Source organism: Grus americana, chromosome 9 (genome assembly GCF_028858705.1).
Source record: "Grus americana isolate bGruAme1 chromosome 9, bGruAme1.mat, whole genome shotgun sequence".
Classification (NCBI taxonomy): Eukaryota; Metazoa; Chordata; class Aves; order Gruiformes; family Gruidae; genus Grus; species Grus americana.
Window position 1 is genome coordinate 12,150,005 of NC_072860.1, and position 23,995 is coordinate 12,173,999.

General features: G+C 44.0%; 1 protein-coding gene across 1 annotated transcript; it reads right to left on the bottom strand.

The window, feature by feature from the left end:
- Nucleotides 1-9,161: 9,161 nt before the first annotated feature.
- On the bottom strand, nucleotides 9,162-16,896 carry PAQR9 (progestin and adipoQ receptor family member 9). The gene has a single exon (XM_054836072.1). The coding sequence runs from the start codon at nucleotides 16,753-16,755 to the stop codon at nucleotides 15,514-15,516; it is 1,242 nt and encodes a 413-aa protein (XP_054692047.1). The 5' UTR covers nucleotides 16,756-16,896; the 3' UTR covers nucleotides 9,162-15,513.
- Between the last annotated feature and the right edge of the window lie 7,099 nt (nucleotides 16,897-23,995).

The window sequence follows — 23,995 nt, forward strand, 5'->3', positions numbered from 1 at the left end:
AACAGCAAGAACTGCATTGAACCTGGTATATGTAGCTGGTATAACAGGTGAGCAAGGAAAAATTGGTGCAGAATCTGTATTAAGATTTAGACAAAAAGAGATGTGTGGCGGAAATATATCAACCAGGAGAAATAACTTGGAGAGTACAGCAATATATCTATCCAGATTCTGTGCTCAGGATGAACAGAACTTAGATTATTACAACCAATTAAAAAGTGTTAATACTTACAAAGCCGTAGCAAGGAAATGCAGAATTACTGAATCTGCTGGCGTCTTTCCTATATGGGGCAGCTCGGCATCTCAGGCCCTTTTCTTTAGGAAGAAATCACGAATTCTGTCAGAGAGACTGAGACAATTGCAGTAGTCATAAAACTAGATGCTAACACATTTTTCCTATTGAAATTCAGTGTGAAACTGGCACACAACTCTAACTGGTGTCTTTCGAATATGCTCCACTTCTTCTCCACTACCTTACTAAATTCCTTGAGGCAGGGGCACACAAATTACCCAGTATTACATAGAAGAAATGGAGGCACAACTGTATGCATGTAGTTTGAATATAGTGTATTTTACTTTTGGAATGTGGAAAAAGCTAATTGCAGACGTTACAATATGTACAGAAACACAGTGAGCAAGTGTAGTGAACAGATGTATTTTTGAAGGAAGCAGCATTTCTCTGTTCCTCTCGCTGCTCTGCTGTGTGGACTGCAGCACCTTCCACAAAGCCCAGCCCAGGAAACAAACTCTGGGCTAAGGGAAAGAGGGCATCTGGCCTTGGGAAATGAGTGTAGTGAGCCACTGCCTAGCTGGGGTTAAGGCATCCTTCAGACTGGCTGTCACTGGCCAAGCGCTCACAGGAAACAAACTCCTCTCCTGGCCCAGGTCTCTGATGTGCAGATGGTGCAGATGTAAAACTCTCTGCAGGTTTGGTTTGTAGCTGTTTATCTTTGGGTTTCTGATCTGGGTTTTCATGACTTCCTAACTCTGTCCAGCTCTGCTCCTGACTGGGGGCTGTGGCTGCGGGATGCTGGCCTTAGCCTGTCTCATTGCCTCAGCTTGCTCTCCTGGTGGTAGAGGCTATAAGGCTGGGATGGTGAGGCTGCACAGCAGAAAGCTTGAGGCTGGGATCCTTTGAGAGCTGTGTCTGTCAGCTGCAGGGTATGGGGGGATAGAGGTTTTGCATATAGCTCAGAGAACCATGAAGACTGGCATCTCTGCATCAATTTTTTTCCCTCCCGTAAGTCTGGGGTGTCACACAAATACTGTGTAGGCTTGAGATAACTATTAAAATGAGCACTGGTGAGAACGTTGCACTGTAATGCCAGCTGGACCAGAGAATTAGTCTGGAATATTACCTGCAGTAGTCAAAGCTGAGCAACAACTTAAAACTACTTTATTTTATTTTTTTAACAACTAGTCACAAAGCAACTGATATTTCTGAGACGATCTCTGCATGAAAGTAATTTAAGGGAATGTGGGAATTTTCAGGAAAATTCTTTTGAGTTAAAGGATAATGTGGGAAAAGTTGTATTTCCTTATTACTTTCCTATTTCTTCCATTATGTTTCCATCATAAAATAAAAATCTTTGAATGCACAATTATAAGTGAGGTCTGAAATTTGAGACTTAGCATCAGCACACCCTGTAGATGGTTGTCCGTCCTGCTTATAAAGGGCCTTATGAAAACCCCAGAGTTCAGTGCATGCTGTGGTAATTTGTGTAAGAGGAATTGTAAATATTTCACTGAAACTCATCCTTCTAAATCCTCTAGAAGAATGTTGTAGATGAGTAAACTCCCCAACATGTGAAACCTTTCTGTTCTTAACCATGTCTCTAGAAAGAGTCTCTGTTTACTGCATTAGCTATAATCTAATGAGATGCTTCCTGTGGCAGATCCAGGGCTGGAATAGCGGGACAGATTGTGGTGGTTCTATTATTAGAAGCCTGTTATGTTTGACATTGAGCATAAAAGATGGGGCTTGTACTGCAGAACATTTCTCACACTCTTAGTTGAGAGTAAATCCCTGCAGTTGTTACTGGAAAATATGGTCAGGCCTCTGGACTCCCATTGATCAGACTTGCAAGTCAGTCAGTCATGTTGAGATACGCAAAATCTGTTGACAAAGAAATGATGACTGATATCCTAAGAAAAAATCTGATGAGAAAAGACAATAAATCTTACTACTACCAAAGCAAATTCTTCAGAGTCTAGAATTTCACTCTCAGGGATATTGTATGTAGATAGGTTGTGTGTAGACTTAGTTTATAGAATGTGCATGAAGCATCCAGAAAAGCTTTACCTATAGGTAGACTGTGTGAGGAAATAAGTACATTAAATTTTCAATGGTATGTCAGAATAAATTGATTATTATGTTGTTATTGGATCCAACTGAATGTACAGGCATGATTGCATGTTGCTGCATTTTGACCATACCTCAGGTGGGATGTAGAGTTATTTATTCTTCTTTAGTGCTAATACAAGCAATGATATAAGATAGGAAGACTATCAAAAGGCCACAGGTAGTTAGGAAGTCAGTTGTATGTCCTGGCTGCATGACAGCAGTATGCGTAGCTACACAATGTTGACAAAACTCAGGCAGGGTATCGGTATGACACTGACACAGGGAGAAGTGCCCTGTATACAGCATGGACAGTCTTACTATCTGCTCCACCCTGGTTTTTCTTGAAGAACTTCCATCCACATTTGAGGCACTTGTCAGAGCTCAGCTTGCCCTGAAGGAGTCAGAACTAAAGAAATACGGCTTCAGGCTTCAAATTTGTAAAGAGAAGGTGATGACCTAGTGAAGTTGGGTTAGAAAGTGTGAAGAAATAAACAGCTGGGGAAAACATTTTTGAAAAGAAGAAAATAGCATAGTAAAGAAATTCAGAAACACTTTGATGAGATGCTAGATCTGCATCCATGCAGTGAGGCTGCTGACTTGCACAGCTTGTGCCAGCACAAGACATAGGGGTAAATGGGCAGCTTGCACAGGAGCTCGTGCTATAAAACACTTTCCCATTTGTCAGTGTTAAATGAGAAAGGAGTGGACCAGGCTCACTCATAGCCCAGGTTCAACAAGGGCTGTGGAGATCATCTGACAGCCTCAGGGGAGCTCTGGCTTGTGCCTGTGCCCAGAACAGGCTTATTCGAAGGGTGAATAGTGGTCAGGAAAGCACGGCTGTCTCAGAGGTGCCGTGTGATCTTTGGCTGCAGGTTGGGAGTGAAGTGTCACTGGCCAAAATGAATCGGAGCTCCCCAGGAGAGCTTGAAGGTCATAGCAAGCCAAGAGCTAGTATCTGTGTCTGTCACTGAGCAGGAGGGATGTCAGCGCTGCTTTACAAACAGCATAGCTAGTCCAACTGCTCCTGCTTGAAGTGGGAAACTATGGGCAAGGGACAATATGTATACTCTGCAGTTGAAGGAGGGGGAAAAGGCTAGTTAACTAGCAAGCAGGGATTGAATCATAGCAGTGTTATAATACTTTAATTGACATTTCAATGTCAGAACCAAAAAGAGGACTGCGGTGTTTCAGAAAGTACTTTTTAATGCTCTAGGTGTTGAAAACTAGCATGAAATGTATGTGCATTGCTTGACGCTAGCTGGGAACATGGTTGGTAGGCTGTACTAACATGGATCAGTCTGAAAACTGAGTGGCAGAATAAAAACCTGTTCACATCCAGTAGGCAACAGGTTGGCTGTGGCAGGGTGGACGTGATGTTGTGCCGGCCAGGTGTGTGTTTCATGGCTAACTTGGGCTTTACCAGGGCCGATCCCTCTCATTTGCCCTGAATTTGTCCTGAGAAATCCTCACAGAAAGTTCTGGGCCAGGAAGGAGCTACATCTGAACTGATGACTTTCAAATACTTGACCTTGTAGCCTTCCAGGTACTGGAGGATGAAATCTTGCATAAGGGGATACTTTCAGAAATTTTTTTCTACCTATTTCCTGTTTTGTTTCTTTGCTTGTTCAGCACACATTAGTTTTAAACTGATATGTAAGTCTAATAAGTATGTTAATCTGTATCTGCTGTGGTATGTATATGGTAAAGGAAATAGAACAAATGAACTTATTTTAGTCAATATGTTTAAATAAAAAGACAACATAGCAAGATGCATACTCTTGCTCTGAATGACTCATGCTTGATTTAAGTTCCAGGAATGCCTAAGAGGGCAGCGTCATCCCCTCCAAAACAGTTTTTCTTTTCATATGGGATTATATCAGCAAGCAGCTGCCTCTAAGGCATTCTTTTTGCCAGACCGTCAGGCTCTCTGTGCCAGCTTCTCCCTTAAAGCATTATATGGATGGGGCATTCCTTCTAAATAAGCCCCAGGGGCTGTAGGGGTGCCCAGTGGAGAGGAGCCACAAAGGGCAGCACTTTCACCAGCTCTGCAGTATCCAGGGAAAACAGGGCGGTGGGTGGAAGTGCCTGGTGAGTGCTCCTCTGCTCCCCTCTGTGCGCTGCAAATGAGAAATACAGCGGCTAGCTGCCATGGAAAAAATGTGTCCTTGCTGGAGCCATACAGCTTCCCACTGGCCGTGCTGGAGGGACATCCTTGCACCTCGGGAGCGGTCTGCATGCTCCTCCTGGCGGCTCTGCTGCCGAGCCTCCGGCCTCGCTGCCAGACTGGCCCGCCAGACCTGCCGCCATGCCGGCTGGCTTCCAGAAATCACTGCAGCCAGTTTGTTTTAAAATAGACATTGTGCTACACTACATTTCATTTGATCTTCACATGCATTGCTATGCTACTGTTCAGGTCTGTGCATTGACTGGAGCAGATAAAAAAAAAAAATCTGAATTAGCTGACATTTTTCGATATATGTGAATAATTTATTTTGTCCTTTTTTTCATTTCAGGCTGGTGAAATGTGAAGATTCGATCAAACTCTGAGATTTCAGAGTGCTGATGGCTGAGTTTGAAAATTGAGGTTTGTTTTCCTAAAACTGAGTAAGACCAAACCTTGTCTAGGAAACTCCTGCTGGTTGACCTCAGTGTCCTCTGCAGGTCTGCTGGGCACAGACTTGCGTTGCAAAACTTTCTTCTGAACAGCAGGTCTGAATCTCTTTAGTCTGAGGTTCACTTGGCACAGCAGGCAGGTAGGGCTGTAATTGCCTGGTTCTCAGGCTGCTTTGACTCACGTGTGTGGGGGCAACCCTGGTGGGATCATCATATGGACTAGTGCCGCATAGAGATGTGCCGTGCTACTCTGCATTCCTGTTGCATCCAACGTGCCTGTACTGGAGCAATGCAATTAGGGAATAAGTAGGGTCAGAGGGCTTTTTACCAGCCAGAATTATTCTCCAGCCTGTTTGTGCCTTCCAGGCAAAATGCAAAGAGAAGAGAATTGAGTCTCGTGCTTGTTTGTGAATTTAGCTCATGAAGCACTCGTGAAGGTTTTCACCTTAGAGACTTCATTTACCAGCGTGTTTATTGCAGGTTGTTTCATCCATGAGATATTGGGTGACTGAAATGGCTTTTAAAACAAAGAGTGCTTAATGTTGAGTAGTAAGCTGGAAGTCACTCATGTCTGGGACGTATCTGGCAGTTCTGTCCTGACACTGAAGCTAGAAATCATGACACTTCCAGAGCCTGCAAAATCATAAATATTTGTTAGCTATATGTGCGTATTTGGCTAATGAATAGCATTCCTTGGGGTTATTTAAGAGCATCAATAAACTGCATTTGATACTGCTAGGTGAACATCCAGTACTTTCCACAGAGGACTTGTACTCCGAGCCACAACTGCTGTAAAGATGAGACGGCCAGATTCACTGTGGGTCTTCAGTAACTGCTTGGTGGAAAGTCACAGTGACTTTCAGAAGAGAAAGCAGTGATTACTTAACTTGGTAACATTTGTAAGTCCACCAGTTCATTTGCTTTGTGCAAATCTATGTAACAAGTCTGCCAGCAAAGTCAAATTCAACAAATCTTTTCAACTCTATGAGATTAATTTTTCCCTTTTTTTTTCCTTTAATACAGAAGACTTCTACAATGTCTTGTTGGTAACAGCTGGAGACCTCGACCAAAGTATGTAGGGCACTACCAACTTTTTTATAAACGTTGCTGTCTGAACACATTTAACAAGTAAGTAATTCAGCCTTATGTCTGATTACAGGAATATACTCATCACACCTTCACTGTAATGTAGATATGTAGTATTTTCCATTCATTATATCAATTCACTATATCCTTTGAATTTCTGATCATCTCGGTAGAAGCAGATCCTAACATACACTGGCTGTATACTCCCTCTGAGGTGTTAGGGCTGCTGAATGCTGAGTTAGCCGTGACTTTATGTGATCTTAATTGTACAACCTGAATATTGCATTTGAGCAGGTTTTTCCACTCTTCTATACCCTCAATTTCCTATGTTTCACTGAAATCAGTTAAATCATATGGGTTTTTTTATTGTCCAAAGTACATCTGAACTTTAAAATAAAGGGTATGGCATGCTTCTGTTGGAGTGGAATGCCAGTAGTTTGAAGGAACATGCTCTATTGCTGGGGACAAAGGTATTCTGCACAGAATATTTGGCTTCTGTATTTAATCTTTGAGTCTGTATAATACAGAAATAAACACTCTTTTTAACCAGGTTGGCTAGTGAGTGTATTTTATAGTGCTCAGTGAGTCTGATTACTGTTCTAAACTGGTTTACTCCAAGCAATGGTTTTCTACCACTCTACAAGAAACAATGTTTTGTTATTGTAATTGCTACAGTGGTAAAATTTGCAGTTTTATTTCATGACTAAGTTGGTGCATTTCTAGCTTTTACATATGTATTTTGCTCTTTGTTTCATATTAAAGTCTTTCAGACAATGGCCTGAAAGGAGAATGCTTTGAAGGACTAAGGCAGAGGAGGGAATGTGAGTCTTGGGTGTCGAGGGTAGGACACTGCCTTCAGGCTGAATGGCAGAATTTGCTGTGCCAAACTCTTGCTGGCAGCATTTCCCTGGCACTATCTGCTCATTAGGGCTCTGCTTCTATAGCACACTTAAACACGAGGAAAAGTTCACCCCTGTGAATGAACAAAGATAAACATATATTCACATTAAAGTTAAGCATGTGCTTATAAGCTTCACTAAATTTGGGAGAATAAGAGAGAGAATGCCTGTGTGTACAAAGGTCTCAGAGAAGCTGTCCCAGGGACCTGTTTACGTTTTGCTCATTGTTTATATTATTTCTGAGTGCTTCAGATATTGCTGCTTGTTATCCACCCCGTTGACATTTCATAGTTGTCTTTCCAAGTGCTGCTAAAAAGAGAAGCTGAGATTTTGGGACACTACCGTGTGCCAGTGATTGAATTTCATAGCCCCAGGACTGCGGATGCAGAGAGCACAGCATATAAAGAGGGAAAAATCAAAGTTTTTCTTCCTGTGCAAGTGGCATTGCCCAATTTCTCAGGACAACAGAGGAGAGTGACAGAGAATAGATTTTTCTTAGCAAACAGAGAATAATAGATGAAAAGTATCCTGAACAGCGAAAATGAAAGAAAACTCTTTTCATATTTCATCAGTCAGGAGGGACAGAAAAGGATTAGATCTTGGGGGCTGGAGAGACTCAAATTAGAGAACTCTCTAAAATTGTATACTCTCCAAAAAGATTGTGTGATATTGTTGTTGTCATTCTCCTATAAAGCATACATCATATACCCAAAGGCTGTGCTCCCTGGCAAGAAAAGTATTTCCAGCTCCCCAGTAACAGAAGTGTACTGCCACTCTTGATAAGAAATTGGCCTTGTAACAGAGAGCTTTCTGATGCTGGAGAGTGCATCTGTAGTGCCTGGCCCAGAGGCTCTCATTACTGAAACCCAGATTTAGCCTTAGCATAAATACTGATTTGCTTTTAATTTTTACCAGCTTTTTAATTTTTAATGAGTTTCATCTCCACTCACAGATTCTACTAATCATACATTATCCTACGATGAGAGAATAAAATCTGAAGGTTAAAGCTGTGTATCAGATGTCCCTTTGTTCCTCCACAAATACACTGTCCTGACTTTTAGGGCTATTTGTCAGAGAAATGAAGTCAGGGTAACAAAATGCAGATTGCCTTCAGATTTCCAGTTGGTTATCAGAACAACTATGGAGCCATCTCAGGTGAAGGCTGAGGTACTGACCTCAGTAAATTACCTGTCTCAGCTGTGACTTTGTTGCTTTCTGTTCTGCTCAGTATTTTGCCACCCTCACTGGATCCATCAGTTTTGTGAGATTTTCCTCCAGCGTGTTCATGTCCAGCAGTCAGATCCAGAGCCTACTGGTAACTTTACAAAAGGCCTTAAATGTTTAACAGTAGGATGCAGTCTTTTGAAGCATTTGTTTATTTGTAGGATGTAGTCTTTTGAAGCATCTGTTTGTGAGGTAGCAATGGATGTTTTTGCTGGGCTTGTCAAATATTTGCAGTCATTACCATATTTCAAATAGGATGTGCAAACTCTGCAAATAAGAGCTCTCAGGAATTTGAGAACTTTTGAAGGAATTCTACAAGCCTCAACTAGAAAATCCTACAGTTTTCCATTGTGTTCAGCCTTTTAACAGTATCAGGGGGTGCCTGCAATTATGTTGGGCTATATTGTGTCCTGCTGAATTTTGACACAGAAGGCTTAAAGCAGATACTTTATGTAATTGCAGTTCATTGACTGCTTTTTGGTGCCTGACTTGGACTGAGAACACTATTCTGCCACTTGGAACATTCCTAGTCTGCCAAATGGGAGACTTTATTTGATGCCAAATAGATCTTTTCATTTTGCAGTCAATATTTTGCTGTGATTCTTGACATAGCTGTTGCTACCAATTTCATGATTTTTCAGTGAGTACTTTAGGCGGAACACTGATCTCCTTATACATATTAAAAAATTTTAATATAACAGGGATCCTATCATTAATTAGTTAGCATAGATATTGGAGAACTAAAAAAGGCAATGATGCCATTTTATTGCTTTAAAATATGAAAGGCAATAAAATAGCAACAATACTTTTGCTGTGGTATAGTGTTTTCAGAAATACCAACACCACTGTACAAGAATTGGAAGTCTTTATGTGCTTATACTAACCACATCTGTGTTTGGAGATAACTACATTCAACACATTTCTTATCCTACAGGTCTCACAGTAATTTATATTAAGACATGAAAAAACTTTATAAATGCATTTCTGCAAAAATGTACCCAGAATCAACTTTATTTATAGCTCACACCTTTTTTTGCTAAAAATGCATAGTCATTACATATACAGTAGTCAGCATCCAAAAGTGTACAAAGAGTAAATTTTCAAACCCTCCCAACAGAACCAAACAATATTCACACTTTTTGTTCATTGCATGCACAGACCCTTAAATGTGATACCTCTTACTAAAGCGTGCTTGAATCTCTAGCAGACAGAATTGATTTGCTATAAACTGTTTCTCCATACTATTAACTCTCAGCTACAAACACAAATCCTAAGGAGTTCACATGAAATAGCAAAGCCCTACTTCAGAATCCTCCATGTTCTGAGTATGGCCCAGGAAGCAACTGCCCTGCAAGCAGAAGTCTGCTGGTGGTGTTTCCTTACAGGGAACTTTGAGCAAAAGCCTGCTTCCTTCATCTTGGTCATTAATTTATTACTGAAGTCAGTGGAATGAAGCAGCATCCATCTTAACAAGATGTGAAAATAATTTAACTTCATTCCACACCCAGCTACAAGACACTAAATGTCTTGAATGGAGGTCTGTGTCTTTCAGTGCATGTGACGTCTCCTCAGCATCTTGTATCTCATCTGAGGAGAAGAGGGTAAAGTCTCAGCTGTAACTTAGGTGTTGGTTGTGTTGCCCCGACTTACAGGTGTCTAACAGAAGCTAGGAATATACTTGGATAGGGCGAATTTCTAATGGTAGAGGCTTTGACTTAATGAACCACTCAAACCCTTTGATGCCTCTGTTGCCTTTTTTTTTTTTTTTTTGTCTCCACTGCTGCTGCCAGTTAGAAAAGCCCTTAAAAACATTGTCCTCTACTCAGTGGTGCTGTTTGTATCAGTCCTTCAGGAGAGGGGCAGAGTGGGTTAGCAGGATGATTGGTCCAGGGCTCCACAGCAAAGGAAGAGTACACGCATGTGATAAGAAGATCCAAGTTTGGTTTTTGCTCAAGAATAGGATCGGCTCCATGTTGTTGGTTTTGGGGAATGGGAGGGGAAAAGAGAAGGTTGTTTGTCCGATCAATATAATTTTATGTTCCCAAATGATTACACATGTTTATTTAAAAGCTTCATTTATTTAAGTTCTTTTTACTCTGATAAGAAGTAGCTTGAAGGAGGTTGAAATTCCCAGTGGCAATTGAGAGATAGTCTTACAGACACTGATGGGAAATCTTGCTCCATTGTTTCACAGTAACTGGACTACAATCCATGGCTAAATGAACAGCGAGGCCTCATGTCAGCATTACAATGCCCCTTGGTACAAGTCACCAGTGAGAATTTCTGAAGAAAATACTTAACTCATGTATGTTTTCTCCTTACTCCTGACCCTTGAAGCATTTAGGCAGCCTGTTTACTACTGCTTAGGTCTTGATTGCCCCTCACCTGAAGCCAGTGGAAATTTTGCCATCAGCTCCAAAGGACACAGGATGTGAACCTCCTAGGAGTGTGGCAATGACGAGGGTTTGTCCCAAGAGTCCATGCTCTAGAAATGTTCATGTTTCTCTCCCTGCGAGATGAAGAGCTATGGAAAAATATAACATTCTCTCTGCCGGAGTTCAGTATATTTCTTCTTAGCACCTAGGAGGGTCTTTGCATTTTTAAGCGCTTTACAAACATTAGCTAGTCTTCAGAGCAACCCTGCGAGGTAGGTAAGGTATTTTGTCCCCATCTTACAGATGTGGAAACTGAGACACAGAGGGTCAAATTCAACCCTGGTACAATTCCAGTGTTTTACATGAATTCATTCAAAGTGAACACAGTTTAAACAATTTGCCCTAGATTACAGAACAGATAGTGGCAAAGCAGGGACAAAAACCCAGGAGTGCCTGACTCCTCAGCTCGTTACTGGCCACTTGGTCTTTTTTTACTCTCATAGGCAATGAAAACCAGTATAATCTGGGCAATTACTACAGGTATGATTTGCTTCTGTAAGGCATGTGGATGGTAATCAACTGAGTTAAGTGCACTAATACTTTATGAATGTGCTGCCTCAGAGAGTTTACTTAAACATGAAGTAAAACTTTCATACTGTCATTTTCTGCAGGGGCACTGTTGACAAAAGCCAACATAGTAGCTGGATTCAGCAAATAAATAATAAGCACAACACTTGAACAACTAAGCAAAACTATCATTTTAGCAAAAAACAATGTGTTTCTACTTTTAACTGCTAAATTTCTACAAGTGCAGCATGCAGATGAAACCTTTCCCTTTGTTTCCAGACTGCAGACTCCAGTCTTGCTAACAAAGCAGCTCAGAGCTGCACAGATATCCTGGATAGGGACATTCAAATGAATGCACTGCAGAAGAAGATGTAGTGTATCGACGCAGAATACGGGACAATTTCTACAGACCAGGTATATCAGTCTCACACGAAGATGAGCTCGAAGCTTACAGGTTACTGGAAGTGCTCAGAAGCTAGGCTTATTGAATAAGTGCCAATGTGTAGACTGCAGTTCTAGGCACATGCTGATTGCAAGGGGGAGCCCAAGCCACCAACACTCTGGGAACTGGTCCCGTCAACAGTCAGTTCACATTGGCACAGGTACGTCAGCCTGAAACTCAGTCTTGGCCAAAGACGGAAAGACTCGTAGGTATTTTCAGGCCATCCCCTTGTGCTCCAGCCCTCACCCTGTCCCCCATCCCCACACAGATTCTACTACAAAAGGCCTGAAAAGCCTTTGTGGTTTTAAAGATGAGCTGTGGAGTCCACAGTGTAGACCTTATGGCAGGTACACAGGCAATAAAAACATTATGAAAAGTACTTATGCAAAAAAGTTTGTTTTCTAGGATGTCCTTATGCATCTAGTCTGCAGGTTAGACCTCCTGTCTAAGCTCTGGACAAGCTTATGGATGTTCAGCCATGTGTGCTTTCACACCAAAAAGAGATTCCACTCCCTTACAAGCCACACAAATGCTGACATTCACTTCTACATGAGCAAATTCAAGCACTTGTTCCACTTTTAACCTCTTTAACTCAGTTTTGTTCTGTCCATATTTACAGAGACTGGCTATCGGACATGGCAAACGGAGCAATTATCTACGTACATGTCCTTCACTGAAGAACCACAGTCAGGTAGCATTTCCCTAGATAGTCTCCACACTTATTGTAACTTTTTAATTTGTAGCCACATTTTAAACAAATAGACAAACAAATATAAATTAATTAGAACTCTCAAAATCTAATCACATCTCCCTGTACCCATTCACTCACGATTCATACAGCGTTCTTAGAGTGTCTCAGAGAGCAGTACTTGCAACCAGCATTTACAAATAATTCCACGAAGTGCTCTGGCCCCTACATGTGCCTCAACATTTTGCCAACAGAAACTTTTAAATGAAGTGATATTCTTAATATCAGAGCCAGGTTCAAGATCTGCAGTGTGATTTGGGCTCACATGCAACTCTCATAACTGCAGTAAGATTCCAGTAAAATTGCAGTTGGTTGCAATCCAACCTTTATACTGTTATCTGTCGTTGAGATATATATAGACGACCCTGTGTGGCCTAACTGCAAATATCAAATGTATTTTTACAAGTTAGCAACAGCCTTTTTTGACATTGCCTCTTGCGATGTCCTCTACATTGTGACTGACAAGCACAAATATAATTCATTATACAGTATGCTTTAAAAGCCTTTTTTTTACATTTGGCTTTTACCGTTGCTTGTTTCTGAGCTGTCTTCTAGTGCTGAGATTTGCTGTCCCTGGCTTTTTTGATTTCTTTCTTAGTTCTTAATTGCTGGTTGGACATGCTAGTGGCATCTCCCAGGCAAATCCTTTCTACATAATTAGTTTTGAAACTTGGATGAGTCATTGGGCTCTAACTACTATGCCTCTATTATTTTAAGTTGAATACTGCACATCTCAAAGATTTTGGCCTCTTTTTACAGTTGTGGAAATTCATAGGATGACACGGTTGCAGGTCTTGATCCATTTGCTTTCTATGGTGAGTTTCCAGTGTTTTTTTCACAATACAAACCACATTTTAAAGCATGAAAGTGTTGTGAACCAGCCTCTCCTCTCAGTGGAGCAGATAATTTTCTGCTTTATTGGCAGCCAAATATACCAAAGCTGTATTTATGACAAAAGTTAATGAAAATATGTAAAATTAAAAATACTTCATGTAGTTTTCATTTTCTTTTAATGCAGGTTGGCAAATGAAAACAGAACACAGCCAGCCACACAGGGCCATGCTCTTTTTTATGGCCCATGAGCGATAACTCAAGAGGCCACAGTTTGCGAATTGCTGTTTCAGAAAATTCTAGCCAATCTCTTTAAGAGACCACATGTGACCCTGCCACAAATTATATATTAGCAGAATTGTGGCTGGCAAAGAATACATATTTTTGCTAGGCCATTCTCATCATTCACTGAGAATCTAAAAGATCCAAAAATTATAGTTAAAATGGGTTGAGATAAAGATAAAATGAAGTGGGCGTAATTTTCTTTTAGCTTATATACTTTCATAGTGAAATTTTCACAAAGCTGACATTGGTGCAGGACATATCAATTATTGGCTTCTGTGATATTTCTGACCCATATTAAGGATTTGACTTCATAATCCCTAGCTATAGTCCTTCCTGTATTCCCCATTTTAAACAAAGGGGGCTTTGTCTTACAGAAGGCTATGGGACTTGACTCAAAACATCTTCTTGAGGTTTGGATGCCATGTCTGTGACAATGGGAAAGGTCCAAGCAGAAATGTATTTCCACAATAGGGGCAAAGAGGCTGAGTTAAAGAGCTACTACGCTATTGTGCGGTATGACACCAGCGTTTCCTAAGGAAGTACCACTCTTCTTTTTGAAAATGGGGCATACAAGCAGTTTCTCACCTGAACTTCGAGTTGTAATCCCCTTGTGTAATATTATTGCATATTTGTTACTTGTTCTGTTAGTCAAAATCAAAATGCATCTGTTTAAAATCTGCACATAGTTTACAAAAATGTCTCTTTATATAGGAAGTGAGTCCAATCTCTAATTAGCTATTTGTTGTGTGAGAAGCATAGTACCTGGGTTGCTGTGAAAAGATACTGCTTTGGAAAATATCTCATAATTCTTGTCTTTGAACCCCCCCTCAAAGCTTCTGAAAGAGGACTTCATAACACCCAGCTGCAGCCACAACTAATCAAAATAGGAAAAGGTGGGGAATGATGAGAAAGTGCCAATATCCATTACTTGTAGAGCCAGATTTTAGGTCCTGAACTCAGATTCAGCAGTACCTTATTCTGCAACTAATTTTAGGATGGTAAATCTGACAGAGTGCTCTAATTAAAGAGCAAAAGAAACCAGTTCCATGTAATTCTTTAAAAGATCCAGAATGAGATCTCATGCATCAGTTACTCTCTTTACATCCACAGAACTCCCACCAAGCTTGGCAAGGGCTTATAGAAAGTCTGGCATCTGACTTTGACTCTACAGAGCTGATTTGGGGGTGATTTACCAGGGAAGAAAAAGGGGCCCCTTAGCAACCCCTGTAAAGCGACAGATGTTCCTGATGCGCTGGGGGAAGAGCCATACCATTATGCAGTGCCCTTCTTCTCCCCCTGCCCCCACTCCAAATGAGTTTGACCCCTTTCTGGTTCAGTTATTTTACATATCCCTCTATTTTATTTTAGTATCTGAGTGGCTACACCAACCACTCACTGCCTGTCTAATTAAAGCCTCTCCATCAACTGATAATTCTGTAATAATTCACAGCTGTTTTTCCTCTTTCTGGTAAATCTATTGTTCCCTGGCTGAAAAGGCTGCAAGACCTTAAAAACTATAGATAGCTATCGATTTGTTTGCATTTAAAATCCCGTATGTGGCTGCAAAGGCCTGTTACAGTATCACAGAGGATGATAAATGTCAGTGCATAATCTGCTAGGAAATTTCACACAAGAGTTGATTAAAAGTCTATGAGTAATCATTGCACAAGTGTCTTCAGGTGTATACATATATATACACATATATATGTAGCTAATAAATATATAGCTAGATATATAAATATATATACATGTATATACAGAGCTAGTTTAAACCTAATTGTTATGAAATTAGTAAGTGGCATTCACAGTTCATGCATTCTTCCTAGCAGCAGAGCTAAATTATTTCAGCTTTATACTCTAAGCAGCAACATACCAGTAAGCGTTTGCTTGCTTCCCCTGGTAACCTAGTAGTTTAAAGAGCACGAGCAGTTCCGCCATGGTCATTTTCTCTGGCAACCCTCTGCAAAAGGGATCTGGCTCTTCCACAGGTGCATTTTCCCCAGGTTTCACAGCATCTTCAGGACACGGTGGGGCCAATGTGAGGGTTGCCAGTCTGAAGGTCATCGGCCTGAGGGTCACTGGTATGGTGGTCACTGTCCCGGCTAGTCCTGCTTGCAGAGGTCTGCGACATTGAGGAACCTCCTGACGACCATGGCCAGGCAGAGCATCAGGAGCAGCATATACCCCACGGTGCCCAGGTAGGTGGGGGCAGCCAGGGGTGCCTTAAGGAATTCGGCCAGCCCATCCTCCACGTAGTGCACCTGGTCGTAGATGCTGAGGAAGGTGAAGATGTGGAAAAGCTGGTGGCTGTGCCCCACGATGTCGAAGAGCCCTGGCTGGATTCGCTCGGGGATTTTGCTGACGTTGAAGAAAGCGGCCACCAGCAGCCAGCAGTAGCGCCGGTAGAAGTAGACAAAGAGCGTGGGGTTGCGGGTGCGGAGGTCAAAGAGGAGGCTCTCCAGCATGATGGGGCAGGCCATGCTCAGCGGCATGGCAAAGACGAAGGTGCGCACAGCAAAGGGGTAGGCGCAGCAGGCGGCGCGGCTGCGGCAGCAGGCGGCTGTGCAGCCCACGGCCAGCGCCAGGGCCACAGGCAGCACCAGGGCACGGTAGGCCGCGATGGGCAGACTGCAGTCCAGCTGCCAGCCCAGCCGCTGCTGCACGTAGTGGCTCATGGCGCCAGCATCCAGCAGACTCAGCCCTGGCAGCAGGTAGTAGGAGTAGGCCACGGTGCTGGCAAAGCCGTAGTAGCTGATGGAAGCATAGTCCAGGTAGAAGAAGGCGGCGCGGAGGCGCGGGGAGAGGCAGCTGAAGAGGTGGGCCGTGCAGCTCATGGCGAAGGTGAGCAGCACCCCGGAGGCGTAGCACCAGAGGGGCAGCAGGGCCGGGTGATGGAAGGGCACGTCCCCAGCACCCCGCAGCAGCAGCAGCTGCCCGAAGCGGCTGAGGAAGAGCAGCAGTGGGATGAAGTGGGTCCAGAAGTTGAGGGTCTCGTTGGTGGGCTGCAGCACCGAGGCCAGGCACTCCTGCGCCGAGCAGTGCAGCCGCCGGTAGCCCGAGAGGATGAAGCACTCCACGAAGTCCTCGGGCACCTCGTCCCACCGCAGCAGGGCGGCGGAGCGAGGAGGCGACGTCGCCTCCTCCTTGTCCCCCTCACCCGCCGGCATGCTGCTGTCCCCGCCGGCCCCGGGCCCCCCGGCCGCCCCCGGCCCGCCGCCCGCCGCCGCGCCCCGCCGCCGCCCGGGCGAGGTAGAGCCGCTGCTCCCGCGGCCGCCGGCGGAGGAGCCGCGGTGGCTCTGCGCTTCGCCGCCGCCGCCGCCGCCGCCCCCGGCAGCATCACTCATTGCAGCAGGGGCAGTGGCGGCACCGCCGCGGCTCCTCCCGCCCCGCCGCCCGGCATCGCGGTAACTGGAAACCGGCGGCGCATCCAGCGCGGCCAGTGCTCCCGGGGAGCGGGGAGAGACGCCCCCGCCGCCCCGGGTAGGGTTTCCCGGGGAGGGAGGCGCTGGATACCCGAGCCGCCGTTAATGATTGATGCGGCCGCAGCGGGGGAGGGGGGCCGGGCCCGGGAGAGCTCCGCGGCCGCCCTGGCCGAGCCTCGGTCGTAGCGAGGTGTGGGGCTGGGTCCGGGTAGCGCAGACCCCTCAGGGCCCCGCTCCCTCGGCAGTTCTCCCCGAGTCCCGGGCGTAGAGACCGCTGGTACGGGGACAGGCGAGCAGACCCGCCCGCTTTGTACGGGGCCCTTCCCACGGGGGCGTTTTGGTAGAAAAAGCACAAAGGGGGCATCGGCACCGGCTGTCCGCGGGGCTGCTCCCAGCCCTGCGCCGCGGCTGCGCCAGCGCGGGTGGCGAAAGCCGGGCCGAAGCCCCGAGGAAGGGGAGGGTGACCTCGCGGGGTCGGGAGATCCCCAGCAGGCGGGACAGAGCTGGGAAATACCCCCAGACAGGGGACATCTGGCAGCTGGGTGGATTCCTGCCGTGTGTGCTTCAGCGAGGCCGCCTGAGACCCGGTTTCTTTGGTGACATTATCTCATGCAATGAATGCAAACGTTATTTTAGACTAAACGTTCCCGGCCAGGCTGGAAAGGGCGTACGTCGCACTGACACATATGGCACCCACCTTATCTCTGCGCTCCAAGCGGGGCGGCTGGGAGGGAGACTCGGTAACGGGCTGACAGTAGCTGCTCTGTGTTGATCCTTTGACAAATCCTACATTTACCGGCGGTGCAGTTATGCAAGCAGCACGGTTATATAATCGGAATATAAAAATACAGAGAAAAGCGCTGTATGCGTGTTACTGCACCTTAACGCATCTGAAGTAAATACAAGGCGGTGCGGAAAGGTAAGTAACTGTTGCAGGCGCAGGTAGGAGCCAGAGTAAGGAATTGTTCTCTGCTGTTTCCACGTGTTTCCTTTTTGTCTGTTTTCAGATGGTCTTAAACATCTGATAGCTCTAGGTTTTCAAATGTCCATATTACATGGTGATATTCAGGTGTATATGTATGGTCATACAGTATAAACCGAGGTCCAGTGGAATTAGGACATTCTGCCCAAAGATTTTTATAAACATGTTCTGTTCAGTAGTGAATCATGACAACATGCAAAATCTTCTGAACAAAGATGTAATCAGAAATATGGTTTTAAAAATTGGCACAAAAAAAGTAGTAGAAATGTGTTGCTGAAAGTGATGGTTAATGCATTTTTCATTGCAGTAAAAATATTGATTTTATGCAACTGTCAAAAGTAGGACAGACTGGTGACTCTGCTTGTAATCTTCATAAAAATTACACAGGGGTCCTGCTAGGAAAACAAACACAACTGAACAGTTCGGAAAAGTCATGGGGATGAGTAAAATATTAAACTAAGAGACTTATTTTTTAGATAACGGGCCTAATGTGCTCTGATGTCCATGTGTTTTAGAGGGGGTGCCTGGCACGTGCAGGGACATAACCCCCGGACACGGACACTCCTCGAGGAGTGACTGAGAGGGCTCTGCGTAACCTGCCTGTGCTGAGCCTCAGCTGCACCAGAAGCCCACAGGGCCCCACTTGCCGTGAGCTCTGCCGTTTGTGATTTAGGAAGAGGAAAGGCTCTTTGGGACTAGATGAAAACTGCTCAGCCTCTGGTAGAGGTCAGGCTTCTCATGGAGCTGCTCTGCACTAGAGAAGAGGCAGGCCAGATGCTGGACCATTTGCCGCATCACTGCAGATGCACCTGGTGGTGAGGGGGCTGTTAGCTAGAAGACCCCTCCTCCCCTGCCCTGCTCGCACCATGCCTCACATGCAGGTGCTCCCAGTAGGGCTCTGGTGATCGTTTCTCCCAGTCCCTAAGTGATACTTTCATTTATGGTGGTGAGCACCACTGCAGGCCCTAGAGGAGAGGACGGAAGTGACCGTCATCTTCAGCCTCCCTTGTCAAGGTTAGATAAGGAGAGGTGGTTGACTGGGAGCAATCTGGTTTTAGACCTGTGCCAAAGAGCCTGTTGGAAAGCAACCAGCAGCTGTTGCAACAGATGGTGTCTAGAGAACAACAGCGTCCGCCGCTGATTGGGAACTGCTGGCCTTGCCGCGGCAGCAGGGCTCGTTTGACACGTTCTGACTTTCCTGCAACCTCCAGACTTGCAGGGAGGATGTGGGAGGCGTTCAGCCCTCTCGCCTCAGGGAGTACTGGGGTATCGCCTGGCTTCCTGGGGGGAACACCCGCTGGGTTCGTGTTGTTATGGGGGCAGCCCAGGATGGGAGGAGCAGGTGGGGTTTGCTTGTGGATCAAGACTGACTCAATGCCAGCGGCCACTGGACCGTCGGGGTATTGGTGGAGACACGCACTAATGCCGCAGAGAAGAGAAATGTCTGGAAATTTCTCCCCGCTATTGAGGTCTTCTGTAGTATTTTAAAATGTCTTAAAATAATATTTAGGGGCATGGGGGCTTTCTGTTTTGCAGAGCCAAGAACTGCTTGGGAGACTTGCACATACTGGCTCCTGTGGAGGAAGTACAGGCCCATGGTAGCTGTCTGGTTTTGTTTGCTTTGTTCCTGGTGGGTTTACCTGTTAACACTGTGCTACAAATAAATACAAGCAGTGTAAAATGAATATAAACTTTCTTTTCTCTGCCTCCATGCAGGGATCCAGCTTTGGCCTGTCCCAAGTGCTCTGCTGATGTCGCACACACATAACCTGGGTCTCCTTGTCTGGCCAGAAAGCACCATGGAGATCTCAGAGCTTCTAAAGAGCACAGTTCACATCATTGCCGAGTGACAGCAATGTAGCTTTAGCAGCCACAGTAATGAAACTCATTACTAACGATCTGGTTCTTTTGCTTTTTTTCCAAGGCTGCCTCCTCACAGGGGGACACGTTCTCTGAGGACAGATTGGGCTTTCATAGAGACAACTGCATACATCTTACATTAATTATTCTGTTCCCAAGCCAGCTGTGGAGTGGTGTACTGGGAACCTTACAATTTAAAGCACTTACAACCTCAAAATAGCCTCTTATTCATATGTAGTCCATCAAGGTTAGTATTACATGACTATTATGTGGTAGGCCAGGGAAAATCAGGGCATTTAGAGGTCACAGAGAGGAGTCCACGTAATGTAGTGCATGAAGAGGCCTCTGCAGTTCTCTAACCAGAGTTTATATTTAGAAGGGCATGGTCAGCATATACCAGGGTTTCTTCTCGCATGTGTAGAATTTTCGGCAGGCTTTCTCTCCAAATAACCTTTGAGAAGACTCTCAAAACACTGATGAAGGCACTGCCTAATGAGGTACGTAATGGAAGATAATGTTAATTAGTGCTGGCTGAAGACTCTAAGAAAAAGATGTGCTAAAATACCAAATGTGACTTTGTTTCTATATTATACTTTGTTTTATACATTGTTGAAGTCCTTTCACAAGGTATCATTTTGTCTGAAATTTCAAAAGCCCTAGAAGTTATTCTGAATTCAACCCTCCCCAATCAAATTATGCCTTTTGGTTAGGAAAAAAAACCAAACTAATTTCATCTTTTGCACTCTAACATACTCAGCACACTAGAGAAGAGGTCGTACTTAGCCTTCCTATTATCCATTGCCTTTCTGAGTGAGCAAAGAAATTAACTTAAATCTACCACTAGAAAGTCCTTCCAAACACCACCATTGCTTGTTTACAAGAGATTTAAGATGCTTTTGAAGCTATACTTTCAGCCTCACCCGATTCAACCCACTCACACTGGCAAATACCAGTCTTAAGAGCTCTTGCTTGACATAATCCTTTACCATACAACGCTGCCTCTCTAATTTGTTTTTCTTTCTCTATTTTCACCTTCAAGACAGATTTTACAGATTTCTTTCTTAAAAATAAGTTTTATCTGAGTAAAGACATCTAACCTCTTCATTTGCTCTGGATTTTTATCCTTCTTCACTAAAATCTCTTTAGTAAATTTGATTCTGTTCTGACATCTTCCATCAGAAGATGTCTACCCCACTGACCATGAGGGTAGAATTTAGCAATATGTATTTAAAAAGAGTAGGTGTTAAAGAAAGAGAGGCTTTACGCTCATCTAACTTTGTCTAATGTAGCTCACGCTTGCAGTTTCTCTGGGAGAACATCTTAAGAGATACACAGACATACAAACATGGTGCTTTTGTTCTATGTGATTTTTTTTTAATCCTTTCTCAAGTGCGTATCAATCTCATGAAAATAATGCCTTGATGGGTAACTTTCTACTGCAGCAATTATGATCTTTTGTAAGAATTGAGTAGGCACAGTGCTTTGATTTAATATTGAAGAGATTAACTTGTCTTTAGAGATTCTCCCCCACTATCTTTTTCAGACTGGATAAACAGGAATCCTTGCATCATTTTCTCCTTCTTGAGTAACTAATTAGAGACAATTATACTTTATAAACATAATTCCTTAATAGATAAACAAAAGTGAAAGTGATACTTGTATTTTAAAGCCTCACTTAGAGATGAGAAAAGCTAGATATGGTAAAGAGAATGACAATAACTGACACCATCATGGTTGCATAGCAATGTTCATTTTAATCTCTCTTTCACCAGGAGCTTCTAATTTTCTGCCCTCTTTACCTTCAAGTTGAGTATTTTCACATTTGTGCTCTTTATGTTTTAAAACCCAGCAATAATACCAATCTAAAATAAGCTGAAAAAAACTATACACAGCAAACTGGGAAAACACTTCACATTTTAAGAAAATTTCTCTGAATGTTTGGTGGTTGTCTTTTTTAAGTTCTTGTTTTTGATAGATTAGGGGTAGAATGTGTGTTTTTCTGGAAGCAGGAAATCTGAATGCAAGTATTGCAGTGAAATTAGTTTCACCATGATGAAGAATAACATATTGGGTGTATACATATTCCATATATGTTTTCCATGGTCAGAATCCACCACTGTCCCATCTACCAGGAGCTCACAGCAAGAGCAAAGTACAACTTGTCCTTTGCAAGGATTGCAGGACTGAACCTTCACCTACAAAGTGCATGGCTAAGAAATTGTTTTGTTTGTATGTGCTGAGTGAAAGTGTTTTCCAGAGCACAAAATTTCTACTCACTGTTAGTAAACTGAAAGGAAGGACTCTTGGTATGGACAAAAGAAAGATTGGTGTTGCACTCATCTTGAACTTCCATGCTTTTAAACAGCTGAATAAATTTGTACATCTGGATTCCAGCCACGTAGGATAATTCTCTTTGACACGAAGCTGCAGGAGAACTTTTGGAATTAAGCCTTCATTTGATACTCACACTAATGCCTGGAAAATACACCACAAATTGCTGACGTTTCTCAGCCAGACAGTGCAAGTCAGATGTTGCACCTGTGACTGGTTTGCGCAATGGGCCTCACTGCTTGAGGAGTCCCAGGGGGAGAAAGGACCCAGGTTCCCCAATAAGACACGTGTCCCAGGAGAGCAGCAGGGTCCTGGAAGGGAAAGCTGCTGCTGAATGGTGGGACTAGCACAGGACTGGCATCTGAGAGAAGGTAGGGCACCAGCACCAAGCGATGGAGCAACACAGATGGCTCCAGCCAGATGCCAGAGAGCAGACAGAGCAGTAGCAACAAGTCCAGGCTGCTGGGAACCTCGGAGCCCTCTCCAGCTCTTTTTTGTTATGCTGGGGGTCCCTGCTAAAGCATCTCAGTTCACCTCAGGCTATCTGTGCCCCAAGCTGTGTGTGCTGCCTGCTTCTCATGCTGGAAGACTTCTGCATAAGCAATGGGGAAACAGCGCACACAGCCTGTGACTTCAGGGATCCCCGAGCCACTACCGAGAGCGTGAAATGACTCTCATAGTTACAAACCTGTACACCCAGCAGCTCAACTTCTGCCGTACTCCTGATCTGCCCACCTCCTGCCCTCAAATGCGCTTCCTTTGCTACAGGGTAGGGAACTTCCACAGCACTCTAAATCCTTCCTGTCCCCTTCCCTCACACTCACCTTTGCAAAAGGATTGCAGCAGTTCAGTGGTGCTCTGGCCTGGGTTGAGAGCAAGGGAGAGATCTCCTCTGAAAATGGGAAAAAAACAGCCAGAAAGACAAGGGTAATGCACCACAGCATGTGGTTTACTTAATGTAGCTTAGTGTTAATTATTTATGATAATTCATGATTTTCCCTAGTATATTGCCTAATGATATCTGTGATTGTAACAACAGTTAATAAACAACTCCCAGGTCTGCATGCAACCAGACCTACTGTATTATAATGAAAAATGTCTAATAGTTCCTTTTTAATATTATTATTATTAGCCTACCTTTCCAGCACTAATTCTCCATAGATTTCTGCATCTCACTGCTTCCTTTCCTTCTCTGTCCTCCCTCCCCTTCCTCTCCATTAAGCCCAAGACACTGACGTGTTGTCATTCACTATCTGCACACGAGTGCTACTGTACTATTGCAATGTGTTATAAATAGCACAGATTCAGGAGTACAGTTCATTCTGAAAAATTATCTTTAGAGATGACCTTTGAAACTCTAACTATATCTTTCCTGTTTCTCACAGCATGCTCTGGATCATGATGCTCTTAATTTGGTGCAGTTTATTAATTACAACAGAGTGTAGAGGCTGAGCAGTAAGCAGAGGATTTAAACAATGAGGTGGATAATTAAAAAGGATTAATGAGGTGGATTAAATAAAGGGATTGAGGCCAAATGGAGCACAATTTTTCTACACAATAGTGACCCCAAAACTCTAGCATCCAAGGGCATGTTCATCTTTCCAATTAGATATTTGCTTTTTATCCAGAGGCGTCAGTCTTTCTTTCATACCAGGTTTATTAACGCAGTCCCAGGAGAGCTGAGCAGCATCTTGCGTCTCCTCCTGTAGCCCTAAGTGCCCCTTCTGTCCAGTACAATTTCCCCAGCTGGTTTGATTCCGACTCATTGCTGCACCTGTTTCCACTACCATGTTACAAAAATCCAAAAGCAGGTCATGGATGACTCTAATCCTGTGCTTCTGCAAGCTGGTGAAGTGGTTCTAAAAAAAACAGTGAAAAAGATGGGGGAAGAGGGCTTGACTTGGATTCTGAAGCAATAAGACCCTGCCTAATCCATCTCTAAAGCTCTTTGGCCAACACCGTTTCTCCCTGTGGAAGGGCTCCTGTATA